The sequence below is a fragment of the Triplophysa rosa genome, linkage group LG2 (assembly GCF_024868665.1).
Source record: "Triplophysa rosa linkage group LG2, Trosa_1v2, whole genome shotgun sequence".
Classification (NCBI taxonomy): domain Eukaryota; kingdom Metazoa; phylum Chordata; class Actinopteri; order Cypriniformes; family Nemacheilidae; genus Triplophysa; species Triplophysa rosa.
Window position 1 is genome coordinate 24,742,603 of NC_079891.1, and position 21,459 is coordinate 24,764,061.

Sequence of the window (21,459 nt, forward strand, 5' to 3'; positions counted from 1 at the left end):
TTTAGAAATGTATTTATTTTTAATCTGATAGCTAGAGATTAACTGCTATGGAAATGTTGGATTTATTGATTACACCAGTAGAGGGCAGTGTAGTACAGTCAGTGTTCTTTAGCCTTCACGCCATAGGCCTAATTGTAAGCAAGTTTTCACTAGTCTTAGTATCATTTTACTTTTAATACATTACAAATGTATTAATAGGGAGCATGCGCATCATCTGCGTTTTAAACGTCCATGTTGAATAAAAAAAGATAATTCTTATGGTTTCCTTTACAAGTAAGATTTAATGGTTCTACTTGGTTACCTTTCCACCAGACAATAAAAGCCAACACAGTAACGACATGACAGTTTTCATTAAGACGCGTTCAAATCAGATTATAACATTAAATATATTGGTATTGTTTTTAATGTGGCGTTTTGTTCATCAGTGTTGTTTGCGCTTACGTTTTTCTCCTTAGTTTTTCATATCAAACAATGCAGTAACGGCAATTACTATTCGCTAGTTTATTACCTGCACCTTTTTAATGTAAAGTCATCTGTATTTGCGAAGAGAAAAGAACGACAACCAGACGTGATGACGACATTGTTTTACGTAGCCTGACCTCACACCGCGCGGGAGGCGAGTATTTCCCCCGCTCAACGAGATTCATCTCACCCACAGAGCAACATCAGCACCAGCGGCGGATGCGCATCGCGCCGTAAACACAATATACAGAGCATTACATTTGAGTGTCATAGCACACCGATTTCAGGCGAAGGTTTTCCTCTTCTGTGGGACGGGGGAATGCAAAACCCCGGATCCCCCGGACCGTGCTGCTGTTCGTAAGGATGCGATCGCTGAGACAAGCGTGGGCCTCGATACTCACCGAGGTTTTCTTCATCACAACAGTTACTGTCAGCGCTACAATGGCAGGTAAGAGTGATTGAACGGTGTATTTTGGAGATAATATAACGCGTGTTTTTGTGTCAGATTGGGAATATTTCTATTGATGTTAACCGTACGATCTGGGTTAAATAAACTTTATCGGTATATTCACGCACACATGCATATACGTACAGTACATCGGTTTTGAATGTTCTCGTGCACTGTAACTTACTTTTTGCTCCGAGAAGAGCTACGCAAGCGTCTCGTATTGTGATATATTAGATTTGTAATTATTATTTTGTTGTCACGTTCTCTGGCTGAAGGGTTTATGTAAAATCATTCTGGCCTATGTTGTTTAAGTTGGACTATAGCAACTTCAACTTAACTATGGTATTTGTTGTAAAGCTATAGAATCAAATATTTACCATTTTCTCACTATAGTAGACTACCCATAGTTTAACCATGATATTTGTTTTAAAAGAATTATGATACAAAAATCAGTCCACCAAAAAAAAACATGGTTACACTTTTACTTGAATAAAACCATGGTTGAATTCCTAAGGGAAATAAATACTCATACTCACTATCCGATTTGTCATGTCGTCTAATGACACAGAACTGGCCAATACAGACTACAGGAGACAGAACTGGGTGAAAAGCTGTTGGACACGACACATACGGGGACAAGTGTTGCTTGAGGGAGAAATTAATTTGATCTGTGACGCAGGTGGGAGAGATATGGACCCCCTGCCATCGACATGTGTGCCCATTTTAGGAGGTGGACGCTTACCCTGGATACGTTTGCATTGTTCTGATGTCATTTCTCTCAGTTTGAGGCATGTATCTTTAGTTCCCACCAGGAGATTGTGTGCACTCAGGGGTGTGGGTAATGTCCTGATAACGTCAAACTATTCATTCACACACACACACACACACACACACACACACACACACACACACACACACACACACACACACAAGCGCACGCACGCACACTTCAGGGGCTATTCTTTAACTCCTTCTTGGTGTGTTATTGAAGCCGATCAGCAGTCAGGAGGAAAACTCCAGACCCTGACACCTTACTTCTGTCACTCGGGTCTGGGCTATAAATAATAATAACCTTATGAATGTAGAACACGTGTCCCTCGAAGTTACTTGAGGCTACATCCGCACTGAATACAAACAACAAAACAGCAGATGGCTATTCTTATAATGACACCTACTTTTTTCATTTATTTTCCACAACAAAGTATGATGGTGTTACTAATGTACAGTGGTAAAGGCATGTGCTTTTGTACATTGTAATACTGCAGTAATTTTAAACACCTATTGGACATGTTATTGTTATACAGTATTTTTCTTTAAAATACTTTGAAGTACCTTGTATAAAGGTATTCCTTTAGTAACATGGTAATACTGTCTGATACTTTAATTGTACCATGGTACATGCTTTTTAACTTGAGAGGAACTTTCACAGATTACCTACGGAAAATAATGCCTCAGATAAATGTCTGGTGGACCTTTGAATACGACTATAATCCCTTAATCTCTTTAAAGATTACGGCACTGGATTCATAATGCAGTGCAACTGAGATGAAAAAAGTGACTGTAAAATGAAAAAGGGGATAAGACCGTGGTGGATATTTCGCCAGATGCGAAAAGAATTTACGAAGGCTGTGAAGACCAGTTAATGAGAATGAAGATGGTTTAAGTACCCTTTTAAAAATGAGTATTGAAAAAGGTTCTTGTTCCAGAGGTGGTTACACAACCACACAGATATAATGCAGATCATTCAGATTCAGAAAGAGGAGGTTGATGTGTCTTGTGCACAGAAATAAGAAGACAGGAGGAAGCTTGAGAAGAAGAATTAGTGAAGGTCAAAGCACATGTATTGAATATGGTGTGCAAAAACCAAAGAATACTGAGCTTGACTTCATTTCCGTTAGTGTTTAAACCAATTTACTCCTATATTTTCTTTTTTATAATTTATAGGAGTAAAAGCATCCGGAAAACAAAATCATTTCATTATGTTAGATTTACACTAAATCATTTTTCAATGGGTTTCAACATAACTTCTCTAAAAACAATGTTAAGATGCTTATTTTTTGCATTTAGCAGTGAGGTTACAAATATGATTTTGTTAGTATAAATTCTGGATTAGCATTCAACCTGAGAGGAACGTGGAATATTTAAGCACTCAAGCTCGTAAAGAGATTAAATGCGGTTTCGTGTCTGTCAGAGTGTCTTTCTGCTGATGTTGCCCTGTGCACATGCTGCTCTTCTGATTTAATGCCCGAAGCGTGGGCGTTTTCGCTCGGTTCTAGCGCCTCTCTCGCTTTCAGCACTTTCTACTCCTGTGTTGTTTCTTCTCCTGTTTTTTTTTTTTTTTTTTTTTTGAGGTTGAAGCCTACGTGAAGAACCGTTTTAGTATGCGAGTGTTTAAGGCAAAATAACTACTTGGCCAAAAGTATGTGGACACCCTATCAACACAATTTCCAAACCATCTGTATAAAATATTCCTCAGTGAGGTAAGCCACTGATGTTAGGCAATGGGGTCTGGATGCAGTGGGTGTCATTTCATCTTAAATCTGTTTTTTTTTTGCATGCGTGACAGATTGTCGTTCCAATCTGTCTTCAAAGTAAATGCCTACAGCTAGGATTTGCATCCCCATGAGCTATTATCAAGTTTTTTCCTTCACTCCAAATATTTGTCTGTGTTTTAAGAATAGGGAAGATGTCTGGTAGAACATCTGTGTTTGTTATGTCGATGTCTTCTGATACAGCGTCACAATAGACATGTATGATTCAAATAGAAAGGTTACAGCTGTCACTCAAGATTTGGGCAATAGAAATGAGCCATTGTGAAAATTCTCAGACTGTCTCATTTTCTGCCTGTTTCTTTATCGTCCCTGTTTCTCTGTATGTTTGTCATCTCTTGTTTGTTTTTGCCTGTGTATGTGTGTTCTTTTGTTCCTTCTCTGGCTTTTTGGCACAGTGCAGGAGCTATACTTGAAGCCCTGCATTATAATTTGACGTTTATTTATTTAATGTGAAGAGAAAAGTGCCATTATTGCAAGCACAAATTGGTTTATGTTTTGTAATAGCGTTATTATGTGTATGCAGTGTTCAGTAGTTCATTTTTCTTTCTTAGCCAGTGTTTCAGTAGCCACATTTACATGTACACTTTTTTGTCATTCCGATTAAAATGATTCTGTTTACATGAGATGTTATCTAATCCGATCTGGTGTTTACATGTCCCAGGTTTCATCGGAATGATTTTGTGGCATGCTCACATTAGTATGTCCTGTTTCTCATGTTTTATTCTCCTCAGCATGGAGTTCTGTTTTTTATATGCGCTACTTTTATATAAAGCGCAAATCAAACAACAGCGTGGCTATTTAGGCAAACTGTTGTTTGAAGGTAAGAGAAACAGACGTGCGCAAGAAGCTAACCTTTTTAATGGCTGTGCAGTGAGGCATCATAGCCATCCTGACACCATTGCTTCTTTATCGTAAGAGCAGACTGTAGCAAAGCTCAATAAAACGGGAAGGAAGGAGGCGGGAACCGGCGAACATTCAAACACTTTAATTCAAAATAAATAAACAATAAACAGCAATAAAACAGGCCGGCAGCCCCTCACGGACGACTGCCGGCCACACAAACAAACACAAGCGTAACAAGCCGACAGCCCCTCGCGGACGAGAAATGCACCCCTTCCAGATTATGCACCTCCTTCTATAACACGCTGTCCGACTGGCTAATTCTAACCCCTCCCCACACCTAATCCTAACCCCTCCCCTAACACCTAATCCTAACCCCTCCCCTAACACCTAATCCTCACCCTAACCATTGTGGAGAGGGAGGGTGCATAATCTGGCAGGGGTGCATTTCTCGGCACAACACCGGCAACACGAACATAAACAAATTTAAACAAAACTTAACTAATGTCCGAGCCCGGTCCTCTCTCGTCTGCAGTCCCGTCGCTCGTCCTCTTATGCTCCCGAGCTCCCCGGTGAGACATGCGGGACCGGTGCGCGTACAGCTGATACTCATTATCACTCACGCCACCGGCCCCGCCTTCCTGCCCCACGGCTCTCGTCCCGCCTTCCTCGCTACACAGACTTAAATTTATCCTCAATCCAGTACCTCAGAGATGACGTATTTTTGTAGACTAACCCAGAAGTAAGCGCCGCGCTGGTTCCCTCGACACAGAAAGCCTATGCATTTTTCCCATAGACTTTTGGAAGATCGTAAAAAATAAACTCTGTGATTAACAAAGGTTTATGATGTTTACACGTTTTGTCTATCAAGATAATGTTTACAAATTAACACCACATTTGTTACTTTTGAAGCCGAAATACAATCGGCAGAAGTAAAAAGCTAACACGATGCTATAAACGGACTACACTTAAGGTCGCTCGATATCAACGTCACCACCACCAAGCGTCTGACAACTCTTTCAAACTTTATTAAAAATGTGTTGCCTGGTAAGTAATTACTCCGTGAATGAATCTGCTTCTACGTTTTAAGAGATTTGTGCCCATGTTGCATTATTTGTGAGCTTTATATGCGCGATGACGTCTAGCAACTTGTTAGCAACCGCCGTTTGTAAGACACGATAAGGCTTTAAAAAATCACAAGCGGGTTATAATTGGTGTGTTTTATGTCATAGTATAAAAAGTTAAAATATTTAGAGGTTTGTTTACCACAGACCTTGTTTTGTGCGATTTACCAAAAACCGATTCAAAAAACCCGGATGGAACCGGAAGTCGTAAAATGCTAACTCGCTTCCGGGTTTTGCATACAAAAACACGTCATCTCTGAAGCCGCCTTTTCACTGCAAACGACAAACGATCGCCGATAGACCGGAATTTATTCATTTCCTATGGAGAGTCGCACAGGGGCTGCGTGGGGTGACGACCCACTGCGGATGCGGAAATTTCAGTTCCGATCTGAGCTTTGGATGCCTTTAAAAAACTGAATTTGAGCGACTAGACCGTATATGACTCGCCGACCGGAAGTTATGTATTTGAGTGTACTCCAATCAAATCACGCCGTGTGAACTGAAGTATTATTAATACTTTTTGTTTACCTTTGTCAGTAACACACAAATCCTTTAAATATGATTGATTATTGATAATTAACATATTATTAATTGAATATTAATATATTATTGTTTATAATCTAGTCTCCATATTGTTCCCTCCGAAACACTGGCGCTCTTTTGTATGCATAGCAGTTTATTGTTTGCAAACATTTATACATTTTATGATGGCAAATATTAGGAGAATGAAGATCTTGCGCTGCTTTATTGGAATAAGCTTCTCTCCCGTGTTGGCATGGGGTTACGTTCAAACTGAAAGTTCCTCACGACTGCCACTAGGGGGCGAATTCCCACAGTCATGTCCGAATGTCGTGTACAGTGAAAAGGCGGCATTAGCCTCCCTATGGGAGATGATGAGTGTTCGACTTCATGCCGCGCTGCAGAAACTTACCGGTGCATGACATAAAAGTACCACGAGAGCGCTTCGAAAGCACATGCAACCGCTATTTTCACGTCATACATCAGCGCACAAAGACGAACACAGAGAGTGTGCCGTGTTGCTTATATTTTTCATCAAGAAGTAAAAATCAGTTCACGTGCCGAAAACAATGCGTCTGTGGATGAGCGTCTAAACTAAGCAAGGACTGGTGGGGAAACTTTGCGTAGCACCACTTCATAAAAGATGAGTGAAATTAGAATTTTAGAATGACAGGGCCACAGACACTGACGAGATAGTCATTTCCTTCAAAAACAATGCGTCCTGTGCGTCATATGTCATTACGTGATTATGTCATTTCGACGTCATTGCACATGCGCAGAAGTCCCGGTTTCAGGTTTTAAAGTGTTAAAGGGGTCATATGGCGCGAATACGTGTTTTTCTGTGTCTTTGGTGTGTTATAAGTTGCCCATGCATGTATTAGACACGTAAAATTGCACAAATGAAAGTGTGGGAACAAAAGATGCATTCTATCTAAAAGCGAATGCTCACCCAGACCTGCCTGAAACGCCTCGTGTAACCACACCCCCACAAATCTACGTCAGTTCGTGGTATGACTTGTCTAAGACCGCCCAAATGTATACGCAAGTAAGGTGGGCGTACCTGTCAGTACAATTGCTTTGGAACCTGATGTTCCAAATATGGTAAGAGGCGTTACATTTCCATCACACGCTTGCAGTAATCGACCAATCACTACGCACTGGTTAACTGGCCAATCATAGCACACCTCGCTTTTCAGAGCGATGAGCTTTGTATAAATCTGCGCGTTTAAGAGAGGCGGGGCAAAGAGGAGATACAAACATGCATGATTTGTGGAAAATACAGCGTTTTTAAACCTTAAATCGTTTATACACTTTGCATTACATCTAAAACAAACGATAATATTTGTTTTAGCCATGTCATATGACCCTTTTAACATGTCCTGTCAAGCGGATTAGAAAAGATATAAACCACCTCTTACAATCCGAATGAAACTTTGATCGGTTTGGCCATTTTTATTCCGATTGAGGTGTTTATATGGAGCATTTTCATTCGGATTGGACTTTAAATCCTATTGCAATCGGAATACAATGGTCCATGTAAACACAGCTACTGACATCAGTAGCACCATGATTTCCCAACACCTCCGTGTCCGCCATTGTTTGGACTAAGATCTCTATTACCATTTATCTCAAAAGACAATTGCCCAGCAGATGTATGCATTCTTCACATTCTAGTATTTTATGGGACAGTATTTTAACCTTATAAAGATAAAGCAGCTTTGAATGAGAATGTAAACCATTCTCATTGTCACGAGAGCTAGCACAGATCGACCCCCCAGGTGATTTTATAACCTTTAAATATTGACAAAGTCTATGTGTGAAATCTGTCAGGCGCCTTTTTCATGAGATCAATACTATGTCTGTTGAGAGTGCTGTGTAAGGCTGTGCTCACCTGAGAATGCACTCTCTCCCGGGCTGAACCATTGTGACCAAACAGTCCCTCTCTACAGTAATATCTTTGCTTTTAGATACGCTTATGGTTGAAATCCTGAAATGGCATATACTGTGTTACTTCGTTAAGGACACTGTTTCGAAAAGGAAATAGATATGAAACCGACAAACCAGCTGTGTGGTGAAACACAATATGTCAAACTTTGATTTGAAGCAATAAAGGCCAAAAGGAAAATAACACACATTGTAAATGACTTTCTTTGAATTAAAATCAATGACTGATGTATAAAAACAAAAGTGTTTGGAAGTGTAGTGGGACAGAGCTCATGGCAGGTCTTTATTTAAAAGGTTTTTGAAAATGTATTGGAACTGTTGCTGTTGGGTCAATAATGCTGGCAAACTGAATGTTTTAATACAGTATGTTCACTTATCTACTGGATAATGGCATTTTCACTTTTAGATGACACCATGGATAATAGCTTATTACTAATTTAGAGATGAGACTGTGCACCTTATTTCTGCCCTGAATAAGACGCATGAGCAATCTAAAGTCAGGAAGCAGTCTGTGACGGAGAAGGCTGCTAAGAATTACATTTTTGATGTTGGTCACAATTCATTTTGACAGCAGCTGTTAAAAGAATCCTATTTCTGAGCCCAGAAGTCTCACAACGCACAAACTGTCTTTAATAATTGCTGCATTCGTCTAGTAACTTTGGAAGACGGTGGAGTGCTATAGAAGAATGCTGTTCGGTGTCGCTATAGGGGAGGAAATTAGTTAACACCTTACCTATAATTAGTGGTGCAACGGATCACAAAACTCGTGGTTCGGATAATTTTACGGATTTTGGGTCACGGATCGGATCATTTTTCGGATCAGCTAATGTTAATGCTCATCATAGTTTTATTATTATATATTATAATGATAACTTTTTTTTCCAATCAATAAAATGCTCAAAAATAGCGGCGCTTATATAAGGAATTTTATAAAAATAAAGGTGTGAAAGGACCCTGAAGATATCAACAGATTAACAGATTGTATTAACAGATTATTTAACATCATGATTTAAAGAATGACAGCATGTATAGCAAATAAATATGATAGAAACGTGTATTTCGAGTAAACAGCTGACAACGGGATCTCTAGAGATCAGATTGTAAACGTGAAAGGTGTTATGAGGTGGCGATCATGAAGTATCTCGACCGACTTTCTCTCATCTTCTTAAATAGGCACTAACACACGCGGTTTCTGCCAATCTCATATTAATCTTGAGTACCTATAGAGTAGTATTGCATACTTCGTATCTTCGAAGAGTATTTAGTTTGATCACATTTATAAAAGATAGATACAGCTGTACGATTATTTCCGAAAGCATACGGCACGTGCGGGAGGGAGGGGTAGGCTGAACTAAAGCACGTGCGCACCCATTGCCAACAAAACACAGACATCAGTTTCACTCACCGCATGCGGTTCATGTCCGGCATCTTTTAGCGCTGGGACGGCTCCATGTATCAGTTTCAAACGATCTCCAAATCCAGCGTTATATCCACCATTTATATAACATTCATCACCCAAATGCAGTGAACAAATAAAACACCTGAACTTCGCGAACGTATGCGCTCTCTCTCTCTCTCTCCTGCACACAAGTGGAAGTGATGTCTGCGCATGCTCCTTCTCCTGCTCTCCTTGCTGCCGCGTGGGCGTGCTTTTCCGGGAGAATTGTCCAATAAGGGACTAAGAAAAATTGTTACGAAACAGTTTTATAGTTAAAAAAATTCTACTAAAGTGAGAAATTCGCGCAAAGAGCATGTTGACAGTACGTTTTTACTGTTCCTGTCACATAAGCATAAAACAATGAAAAAAAACAGAACAGAACCGAAAACCGTGGCCTAAAAACCGAGGTTCATATTGAACCGTGGGTGAGCTGTATTGTTGCATCCCTAATATCTACTGTACTTGAATGGGGGAAGAAGACAGTAATTTCTGATCACTGAAATCACTGGCAAAAATCACAATTAAATAGCATATTTCCAGCCCCGCCGCAGAGAATTGTCAAGCTTTAAAGATTGATCATTGGTTCTTTTTTACTGGAAGGCGACACTTCCTTCGCAAAAGCAGCCATATGGAGCATTGCATTCCCTCCCCAGTAATAGTAATGTCACTTGTTGCATCTTGTTAATATCTTTCCAATATCTTTTCTAGACGTTTGTACAGAGGTTATAACATACCAAAACATCTCATCTTTCTTTTAAATGTTGCTTTTTGTGTATTATTCAATATTACTTTCAGTAGGCCATTTTTTCTCTACTTTCTATGATTTTGTCAGAGCAAATGCAATCTATGTTCAGTTAAAGTTGAATGGTGTTGCTAGGCGACTCACTTCATTGGAATGCCAGTTTGAGTTCATGGGCAGGTCAGTGGCGACACAAAAAGGTTTTAATGCCGGTATTGAAAAACTGCACCTGTGTCGCATTCATAGTACACTTAATGCTCGCGTTTCACAAACCTGAGGACATTTATCTGACAGCATCTTCATTCAGAAACCTCTTTTAGTAAAACTCTGCTTCGAAGCATTGAGTAAAATAGAACACACCAACTCAGTCTGCCTGAGCTAAATCTGAATATTGCTCTTAATGTTTTAAGAGCAATTTCAATCTGTCTGGCATAGATTTCATGTGTACAGCAAGACGGGTATGAATGGGTGACCTTGAGGGACGTCTGAACTATGGCCAGACGCCCTCAGAAGAGCCACTCTGGCATTTGATGGCACGAGCATGAACAGAACACAGTGAGGAATGATGGTAGCAGCCCAAAGCAGCTGTGATGTGTGTATGTGTCTCTGTGCTTGCAGACTGATAGACTTTCAGGGTAATGCGGATTAAATTGGATCTGTTCATCATCGGTTTGAACCACGCCATCTTTTTTCCCCCAAAATAAAACTGCAGCAGAGCGCTCGTATAGTATCTCTGCTGTTAGAGTCATTCCAGATGGGGTGGGAATCGGAAAGGATTTCATAATATCTGGTTCACTTTAGTTTTGGTATGAAGTTATTCAAAACTGATGTCAATCTTTCATTTGCAGTGGACTTTGGTGGTTTATGCAATTATTTGCTTAACCTGTTTGGAAGGTTGGAAATGAATTGTATTTTTGACCTACAGTGATGCGTATATACATTTAGACGTCTCAAAGACTTTGAATTAGGGCTGGGCGATATGGCAAAAAAGTAAACTCGATAGTTTTTTTCTATATTGATCGATAACGATATTTATTTCGATATATATTTAATTAAAAAACTGCATTTAAAAGAATCTATTTTAAATACAGTTTATTAACAAAAGTTAACCTTTAACCAGTTAAAATTCAATTAAATTAATGCACTGTTGCAACACAGAGGATATTAGGCCATAAACAACATGTACCAGTTCATTCAGTCTCATTTTGACTCAATACGCCCTTTTCACATGACGTCACGCATCTTCCGTTCTGCCGCGAAGCAGTGTATCATTACTTCCGCTAGCACTCCAGTTCATAAGGTGGCGGTAATGCACCTATAAGCTGATTTTCCAACCGCCAGTAAAACTCAAGAAGAAGAAGTTACTTCCGCTAGCGCCTCAGAACGGAGTTTACCAAGTGGCTTGCACATCTGCCACAAATACGTATGATGTACAACGTCTTGCAGACAAATTTTCGCTAACGACAAGATCAAAGCTAGAGAAAGGATACAAATTCTTCGTTGAACAGTACCTGTTTGATTATGAAGGTAAGTGTTTTGTTTTCTTTTTGTGTTAGCGAAGGTGCTAGGATAAGTACTTGAATACGTGTTCTGTCAGCTTTTTTTCTCACTGTTGTTAAATTCCAGCGCGACGGCAAAACGGAAGTTCTTCTTCTTCTTGTTTGTTGCAAGACGGATGTTATGATGCACTGCTTTGCAAAAAGGCGGAAGTTAAGGGCGTATTGACTCGTTAAGTAAAGGGAGTGTTCATTCAGTACATTCAACCAATGAAAGGGCTCCGTTACTGGTACATTCGAACGCTATTGGCTCAGCACCTGCGCAGTGCGCACATACATAACGCTGCAATAATGTCTTGCTCGAGTAGTGGGATTCATTCAATGTATTCAGTGAACCTTAAAGACATCTCACATAAACTGTAGTACATTTCTTTAATCATGCAAGCATCTTACATACAAGGTTCAATATTTTAATGTGCACACAAACTCACTTCATTACATCTCTAATCTGTACATGGCAGTGCTGGTTTGTTTCATAAGCACCAGCTCATGTTAGCAGATATTGTTAACGATGGATATAAAAACGTTTGTGCTTGAGTTTCGAAGTAACTCGCTTGCAATTGCGCCTCAAGTTTGTTTTGTTTAACCGGCGATTGCGAAAAAAATAAGACACTTGATAAACCGCGTGATGACAACTCGAGGTTAGTTTCACCTTTGTTTCCGCTTCCAGTAATGTTTTCCTCCTCATGTCGAGTTTTCTTTGCCCAGTGCAGTATGAAATGGACTTTGTACTTTGACGCGCATGATAAAAGCTGCACGCTGACTGACTGTTGTTGCGTTTATTTCTGCGTTCTGTTAAACTGTAAAATTAATCCATATCGAGTCAAAATGCCAATAGCTTATCATCGTTTTTGAAATACATTCTATCGCGATTCGATATGATATCGTTTATCGGCACAGCCCTACTTTGAATGATGGCTTCCTTTGTGTCAAAGAGTATTGATGTGTGGAAAAACGTTGCTAAAAATGAGAGCTTTGAGGTAAAATGTCACAGTACCTGTAAATCCAAACAGATCAACACATGCATATGATTAAAAAGATGCCCTGTTTCCTGCCTGCATGTGCACCGTGTGATGTTCATCATAGTCCAGAGGAAGTAATCTTTACTTATCGTGTTAAATTGATAGCTGGAGGAATTGATAGGTAGACAGATGGATTCCCTTGTCCTTAGAAGTGACAAAGAGCAGGAAATTGCTTTTGTGCGCGTGATCGTGCGTGTGCACCTGCGTACACGAATGTGTCTGTAAGTGTTATTCATTCTGTTCTTAATGAAACTGTTAAGATCATAAACGAATAGACCGGGAGATAAACAAAGACCGGGAGATAAACAAAGACCGGGAGATAAACAAAGACGCGGGACTGTCATAAACCAGCGCAGAGATAATGTGGAATTCTGTGAAAAAAGCATCATTGAGCTTCACTGAGTCACGTTCAAGCATTTTATGGGCAGTTCCAGTAAAGCTGATAGCTGTGAGGCAAGCAATGACGATTCTTTTGAGCATTGCAATCAATGTCAGTTCCTGTCATCATTTACGCTTCCTCTTGTCATTTCAAACCTGTGTGACTTTCTTTCTTCCGCAGAACACAAAAGAAGATATTTTGAAGAATGTTCTTAACCGGCACCCATTCACTTGCATTGGTTTGTGGGCATACAATAAAAGTGAATAGATGCCAGCAGTGTTTGGTGACCAACTTTCTTCAAAATACCAAGTGTCACACAGGTTTGAAATGAGGGTGAGTACATGATGGGTGACCTCTCCCTTTCAAAAGGTGACATGATGTCTCTTTGTCAGAAGGCTTCTTAATGTTATTCCTAATGGGAGCTAATGATCCGTTTAATAGATTGACATAACCGTAAATTCTAGGCTTTGGGAAAAACTGATGCCATTTAAAGATTATAGGCTATGTACAATAATTCAATCCATTTATTCATTTTATACCAAATGCTGAATAAAAACGATACATTTATGTCATTCTCAATTGTTGTGCTTTTTCTTACCGTCTCCCTTGACTGACAATGGTTCAGAAGAGTTCACCCCCACCCCCTTTCAGCTGCTGCACTGGCGGTGACTCACACCTGATGATGTCACTCCTACTCCGTTGCCATAGTAGTTGTTATGGAAACAGGAGCCAAGGTTTCAATGACTGAGTCTTCTAGAAGTGAACTCAATAAAGCAATAAGCCACTTCAGACTGTCTATTGCCTTGATTTTACCACAAACAAGGGACTTTACCACTAAAAAACATTAAAGTTTAGTAGCTTTAGTAGCTTTTTGCCTTTATAAAACACCAGCAGCAATGTAATAAAATACACTCAATCGTTCTGTTAATTTTCATCTTCAGAATAAGCAATACTTCAACTATGTAAGAATAAAACTACTACTTTGAACCGCCACGTGGTGTTATGATGTCATGTTCTTTGGAACATTGAGGGCTGAATGGTGTTTTGTCTAATATATGATCACTCAAGCTGCAGAAATAAACCATAGCTTTGGGGCATCTAGAAATAGATGTACTCAGAGAGCCAAGTGCATTTTGTTTATCTGGTGACATTTATTAAAAATAAAAATATTAGTTTTCTCTCACTTATTCCCAATGGCCATCATAAAATCACGCAGTATCTTATTTTGCTGCATATTATTTACATTTTCATAAATCAGCCAGGAGATAGTCAAAATATTTTATTTGGGTGCAAACTTTAGTGTGCACAACACAGCTTTTACCCCACAGCTACCTTTAGTAAAAATACATAATTCATAGTTTTCCTGAATTTCCTCAAATAATTTGCAACATGGATAAGATTAGTTTTACCTGCCATGTAGAAAATTTCCTTTGACATGCACAAAACATTTTAGCATAACTGAATTTGTTATATGGTCATGCTAAAATATGACGGTGGGCTACAGCATATACTGTAGTCATGTGACAAGTGATGCACAGTTTGTGAGATAAAGTGGCCCTTTATAAATCTACATCGATATGTCTCTTTCTGTTTCAGTTCTGGGACATTGTCCCCGGAGTTTGGACTGTGCCCGGGAGCGAAGACACTTCTGTCAGCCCGGCTCCTCGCGCTGCGGCCCGTGCTTGGACCCATTTGTAGAGAACAAACGAGGGAAATGTGTGGCCAGAAGACGAAATTACCCAGGCGAGTAACTTCTGAATGAGTCTTACACAGAGTACACAGCCAAAAAGAAAGAGAATAGCTATCATGCTAATGGTTTCTATTTAGGAGAGTACTGTGAGTGCATTCGTAATGAGTGTAAATGAGAGCCTGTACATTGATAAATGGCACCTGAATACAAAGCACAGCAGTTTAGATTGCAGTAGGTTTGTTTGGGCACCGTTCAGACATCTGTGAAGAATGTCTCTTAAATTCCAGTTCACTTTCTGAGGTAACAAACAGCAATACATCATTGTCATTTGAATTTAAGGAGGTAGAATTAAAATGAAAAAAGTAATAGTTGTGCTTCAAGTGTATAAGTTTTCAATATAATATTATTTTTCTTTCATTTTCAGAAACAGCGGGTGATTTAATTTTATGAAGAACTTATAGTTTCGCATGTGTTTTGTGGATCACAGATGCACATGTATAGATCAATAATACAATAAACTTACAGTTCTAGGAAATCTTTCGCTCAAAACCCGGTTGACTTGGTCTTGAATTCAAACAATTTCTCAAGCATGGACTGCGGAAATGATGTACTGAACAGGCTCTATAGTTTGGCTTGGCATGAATATTTGTAGCAGCATTTAAAACCGCTTTCAAAGGTTTTGTGATTTACATGAAGAGGGATATTAACCAAATATGTTGCAAGAATAGGTCACTCCCTATAGGGCTTTCCCTCATCATTCAATTTTGGCGTAGCATCAGTATGCATTGAACTGCGGTGAAAGTCCTCTCACTCCTCAGCCCCCTCCAGTCTGGTTTCCCTCTCCCCCTTTTCCACCCACACATTGCTGCAGATGCAACAGGATGGAGGGGGCTAATGAAATAATTCAGGCCGTTTCCTTTTGCATCGCAGCGGTTTGTCATGACAAATGTCGATCTAAACCCGCTTTCCTTCAACAAGCAGCTATAAGATGTAAATATCCTCAAGCATCTTGGTTTTAGCTTCCTGATTCTAGTAAAAAAAAAAACATTTCGCCTGCAGTCTTGAGAAGTATCGAGCTGGAATTTTCCAGTGCTGCTTTTGGGGGGGCGTTGCTGATGTTGACACCTAATCGATAAGGTTCAACAGGCAGGAGTATGAGCAATTTCTCCAGTGCCTCTGTAAAGTCTCCCTCTTGTTTCCAGTTATTTTCGAAGACCTTAGAGCATTCGCACATTTTTCACACAGCACACTTTGCAATTTGCATTTGTGAATGAGCTGTTTTTCTCATAACTGAGACAGCTGCTTGGTTTGTATTCATAAAATGCATTTCATATTAAGTTCACATAGGTCGGTGTTGCTTTATATGTGCTGCTTATCATCACCCTAATGTCCAGATTTGTCTATGAGTATGTTTCATTTGTGTTTTAGCAAACACATTGGTATGTTTAACCAATGTGTTGGTTTGACGATATTTATACAGTGTAGATGATCTAGTTATTGTCTCTTTAAATGTGTAGTCAACAGCAAACAAGTCAAATCAAATTTTCCACATGATTTGAAGTGGGGGAAGAATCTGACACTATTAAATGAATTTAGCTCACACTATTAAAAATAGCACCTGCATGATTGAGTGGCTGTGGCATCTCTCTCTCCCACACACACCCTCTCTCTCAAACACCCAGTCTATCTTTATCTTTCAGTTTTCTATTATCCTGCATGTGAAGTTTTAGCTATTGGCTATTTCTCTGTGGTTGCTGTGGTGACGCACTTCATTCATGAATCTGAAGAGGCCCCTCCCACAAGCTCTGCCCAACAACCCACCGCCCGCCTGCCTGCATGCCCCACTGCCCACGTACGCACCGCAGCACCACACAACACACACACGCTGACCTGTTCGCCTACACACACTGCAGCATACACACCCTCACACAGTTCCCGCAGTGTATACACACACAGTATTATACAACTCATAAACACTTGAGCACAGATTTTCTGTGCATGTCAAGGTGCATAATCATTTAAATTCACACGCTTTAGTACACTAGCAGCATCATGCACATTATAACTGCAATTGAATTGCTTGGTGTATTACTGATAAAGAATCAGGATCAGATGTATGCTACTTTATGGGATGTGATATAATAGTCCTATTGTATGCGGTATGGTGGCTGTTTTCATGTGCATATACTGTTTAGTAAAAAGTAAGGCAACTTTTCACTTATTTTGCTCTCTGTCTTTCTTAAGCAGCCAAGGTTAACCATCTCCCAGAGTTGGATGAGGAAATAGACATTCTGTCCTCCATCATCAGCAAACACAGAGAATCAGAGATGAAGCACTCAGGTAAAACACCATATGATCCTGCCTTGAGGTCACCATCGGATTAGGAAGGTTTTTGCCATATTTAGCTATTAAAGGGATTACCCAAAAAGGATTCTGTCATCATTTACTCACCTTCGTGTTGTTTCAAATCTGTATACATTTCTTTGTTCTGCTGAACACAAAGGAAGATATTTAGAATAATGTAGGAAACCAAACAGTTCTGGGGCACCATTGACTAGCATAGTAGTTTTGTTTCCTATTATGGAAGTCAATGATGCCCCAGAACGGTTCGGTTACAAACGTTCTTACAAATATCTTCTTTTGTGTTCCGTGGAACAATAAAATGTTTACAGGTTTCACACTTGAGGCTGAGTAAATGATGGCAGAATTTTCATTGTTCCCTTTCAATTCCAGCCAGTTTCACATAAACTTGTCATATTCCAAGGACCTTTTTGTCCTTAACTGAAAACAGAAATGTAAACATCATCCACAATTTCTCTTTTTGTGTTTAACTGAAACGAAAAGAGCAATTGGAGCAACATTATGGTGAACAAATAATGTGCACATTTGGGTGAACTGTTCCTTTAAGAGAAGTAAACTTAAATTTGTCTCTGCTTCCACGCTTCTACACCCACCTCGTTTATGAAATCTGATCTGACATTTTCTTTTGTTTTCGTGTTCTTCAGCCCCCTCTCCAGCTGCCCCCGTAAAAGTCACTGAAGACCATTCCTGGCCCAACAGTCTACACAAGACAGAAGCTTCTGCTACCACTGCTACACCAGAGAGGCCTCAGACAAGCGTTCTGACCACCTCCTCTCCTACCACCAGCCCAACCACACACGCTTCCATCATCTCTGCTGTTCACAGCGCACCCTTTATAGTCCCATACCCATCTGAGGACCACTCCTTTATCGGTGTGTTATGGACACTCTTTGTTATTGATATTTGTTGATAAAGAAATTTCAGCTTTGCAGATTTCAGTACTATTTCATGACAGTAGTTCCTTTTTTCTCTAGTGTTTTTGGGTGTGTTTCTCATGGTGGGCTCAGTGGCCATGGTCCTGGCTGGAGTATGTTGGGTCAGGTAGGTTTCATACCTTTGTAAGGTGCTATTATTGGATTGTATGTCTTAAAAATGGACCAGCTTAAAGACCCCAAGAAATCGCTCCACAGCTTTCTTTGTCAAGGCAGAAACCTTAAAGGAATCATCCTTTTTAATGACCAAGAAGGCCATAAACAATGATTTTTGGGATCACTGTAAAAAATATATTCTTGAGTGTAGTAAATACAACCCATGCAAATTAGTTTATACTTAAAGTGATAGTTCACCCAAAAATGAAAATTCTGTCATCATTTACTCACCCTCAGATTGGTCCAAACCTGTAAAAATGTCTTTGTTCTGCTAAACACAAAGGCAGATATTTGGAAGAATATCAGTAACCAAACAGATCTCGCCCCCCATTTACTACCATAGTAGGGAAAATAAATACTATGGGAGTCAATGGGGGACGAGATCTGCTTGGTTACTGGCATTCTTCCAAATATCTTCCTTTGTGTTTAGCAGAACAAAGAAGTTTGGAAAAATCTGAGGGTGAGTAAATGATGACTGAATGTTCATTTTTGGGTGTATGATATTAATATTGTTTTGTTTTTCTTTTCAGAATGCAGAGAGGAAACCGTCTGGCCCAGAAGGCCGATTACCCTGCTTTTGGGTTGATAGGGTCTCGTTCTTATGATGGTGCCATGGTGAGTGGAGCATATACGCTTACACAAGCTCTTGCCTTTATGTTCATTGGCTCACATAGTCTTCTTTTATTTCTTTCCAGCCTGGAGATAAGACACTTGCTCAGAGTGCCCAGATGTACCACTTTCATCTCCAGAAGCAGCAGATGATGTCACTCAAGTGAGTAATCTGCATAAAACGCTCATCATTTGCTCTTCATAGATGAAACACATAGCCCAGTGCATGATAAGGCATTTAGGGACAGATTCACACCTCAAAAAGTTGCATTTAAATGAACCTTGAATTTAATTGAAATTATCATATTTTGATGATGCATCATAGTTTCTTTAGTGAACCTGCATGTTTCTCATTCATTGGTGGTAACTCTTTAAGACAGAGGAACGAGTGCAAGATTCCAGAGTCAGCAGCCACTTCAGATGAAGAAACTGAGGATGGAGACTTTACTGTGTATGAGTGCCCCGGACTTGCCCCAGTAAGATCACCGCTTTATTCTTCTGAGCGTGATGACACATGTTTGCGTGTGTTTGTGTTCGTAGCTCACCTTCATCACTGTCATTTATGAAGACACCCGCAGGTGTAATCGATGGCTTTATGTGTCACCCACAGTGCTATGAGGTTTCCTGTAGTGCTGCAGCGTTTGAACATTTCTGTCTTTTTTCCAGACAGGTGAGATGGAAGTGAAGAATCCGCTGTTTGATGACACCACTTTTCATCTTAACCTGCAGAGAAGTTACAACTGAGCACTCCGAGGATGCATCACCCCAGATCACTTCATACAGAAACACACATGCGATGTCAGAGGCCATCGGCAAAATGGTTCTTGTGGACCATTTAAGACGTTTTTTGTGATGTTAAATCATGCTATTCTCCAGTCTCCTTTTTAGATTAGAGATGGAAATTGTCATACAGATGTGCAAGATACAGGAGACTGTAGCGTTGCACAATCCATCCGCTGAAACTGAATGTTCCTTAGCATAGCAACATTGACAAAGCTTCAAAACCTGTTTATTCACACAAAACACATACTCAGTTTATAAGGGTTCATTCGTTTTTCTATTAAACAAACATCGTTTTGAATTGCCTGCTCATTTAGGACCTTTCAGTTTAACAAAAGAGAAGCATTTATTGCATGGACAAGCGTGTGTCTCCTTTCTTTCCTTAGGCATCTGTAACACCCTGTTTGATCATATCTTCTGTGTAATATCATTTATAAACATACAGCGGGATGTATCTATACTCACAAAGCTTGAATACAATTATCAATGCTCTTGATACAAGCTCGAGACACGTTTAATATCAGGTCATTGTGACTTCATCTGTACTATATTGTGAATACTGTGCAATGGACAGGGAGCATATTTATAGAGTTGGTTGTTTAGACATATCTTGCCTGCAAACACTATTCATATATTTAGAATGGATGTGGAAGATGCCCATTTGCATTACGAGCAACGTATATGATTAGCATATTTTAGGTTACCTTCTACCAAAATTGTCCGTGACTGTGTTTTTTAAACTACCGATGGTGATTTTAATATTTTTTTATAATTGTGCACACAAGAATAATCCTAAATGATATTATGTAGCTTCTGTATATTCAGAATGGTCCTACTATGCATGTTTTGAAGCTGTATAATAATGAAGACGGTCAGTGTGCAATGCTGGTTCACACAAATGATGTAACAACACACACATATGGACTGTAACAACGATATGTATCCTTCACATTTTCGATTTTTTATCATTATTGAAGCTGACCCCCTTCCCCAATTTGCAATGTCACGCAGTGTATATAACTGTGCCCAGGTCAGGGTTCACATGTACATTTATCTTGTACAAACACTCAAATTCCTGTTTGCTAACAGTGGTGTAATATTGTTTGATTCCAGAGTGCATGTACTGTAAGTTCCTCGCTGCTGTTTCTCAGGAAATCTGCCAACAGTAGCCACCGTCTGTGCCACATCTCTAATTCCTGTTGGATACCCCTTTGGGTTCTTTCAGACCTGCACCTTTGAATCTTCTAGTCAAAGGTTGTGACAGTGTTGTCTTCAACGCCTCTTTTTTCACCCCCTCTCCAAAAAAAAAAACGTTCATCATTTACTAACCCTCATGTCACGCCAAACCTGTATGACTCGTCTTCTGCAGAACACATAAAAGATATTTTGAAGAACGTTGGTAACCAAACAACACTAGCCCCCATTGACTTCCAGTGTATGGACATAAAACATTTCTCAAAATATCTTCTTTTGTGTTCTACAGAAGAGTCATATACAAACTTTGAACGAAATTGATGAGAGAATTTTTATTTCTGGGTGATCTGTCCCTTTAGCGCAGCAGGTCGGGGCAAAGCTAAGCCTTTAAAATGAAAAAAAAGAAGTTATATATATATATATATATATATGTGCCTCAGTTTGCAAATGCATCCTCCAAGAACTATAGTCTACCTGTTCTAGACGGTCATTATGGGGCTACCAATAAACCGTCAGTTTTCAAAAATCAGCATATCAGAAGTACCCACTGAACCTTTTTTCAACTGCTAAGATTGTCTGACGTGCATGTAAAGATGAAATATATCAAGAAAAAAATAAATATTTATAATGTCTCAAAAAATAAATATGCCCTGTCTCTTTTATATTTGTTTTAACTTGGATAGATATTTGAGACTAAACACAGGCCTGTTTATT

General features: G+C 39.6%; 1 protein-coding gene across 2 annotated transcripts; it reads left to right on the forward strand.

Moving 5' to 3' along the window:
• Positions 1–589: 589 nt before the first annotated feature.
• On the forward strand, positions 590–21,399 carry npdc1b (neural proliferation, differentiation and control, 1b). 2 transcript variants are annotated; one of them, XM_057328357.1, is made up of 9 exons: positions 590–910; positions 14,620–14,766; positions 16,958–17,053; positions 17,719–17,946; positions 18,049–18,115; positions 18,693–18,777; positions 18,858–18,934; positions 19,148–19,247; positions 19,438–21,399. In XM_057328357.1, the coding sequence occupies exons 1-9, from the start codon at positions 826–828 to the stop codon at positions 19,513–19,515; spliced, it is 963 nt and encodes a 320-aa protein (XP_057184340.1). In that variant the 5' UTR covers positions 590–825; the 3' UTR covers positions 19,516–21,399. The 2 variants fall into 2 exon arrangements, with proteins under 2 accessions (XP_057184340.1, XP_057184350.1); XM_057328367.1 differs by having other exon boundaries at positions 591–910; positions 16,961–17,053; positions 19,438–21,398.
• Positions 21,400–21,459: the final 60 nt, after the last annotated feature.

Excerpts from the sequence above, each read along its gene's own strand:
- npdc1b (XM_057328357.1), top strand. The coding sequence starts at position 826 with ATGCGATCGCTGAGACAAGCGTGGGCCTCGATACTCACCGAGGTTTTC. Across the intron at positions 17,947-18,048 it reads TGAGGACCACTCCTTTATCG|TGTTTTTGGGTGTGTTTCTC; the intron begins GTGTGTTATGGA and ends TTTTTTCTCTAG. Across the intron at positions 18,778-18,857 it reads GTTCTTATGATGGTGCCATG|CCTGGAGATAAGACACTTGC; the intron begins GTGAGTGGAGCA and ends ATTTCTTTCCAG.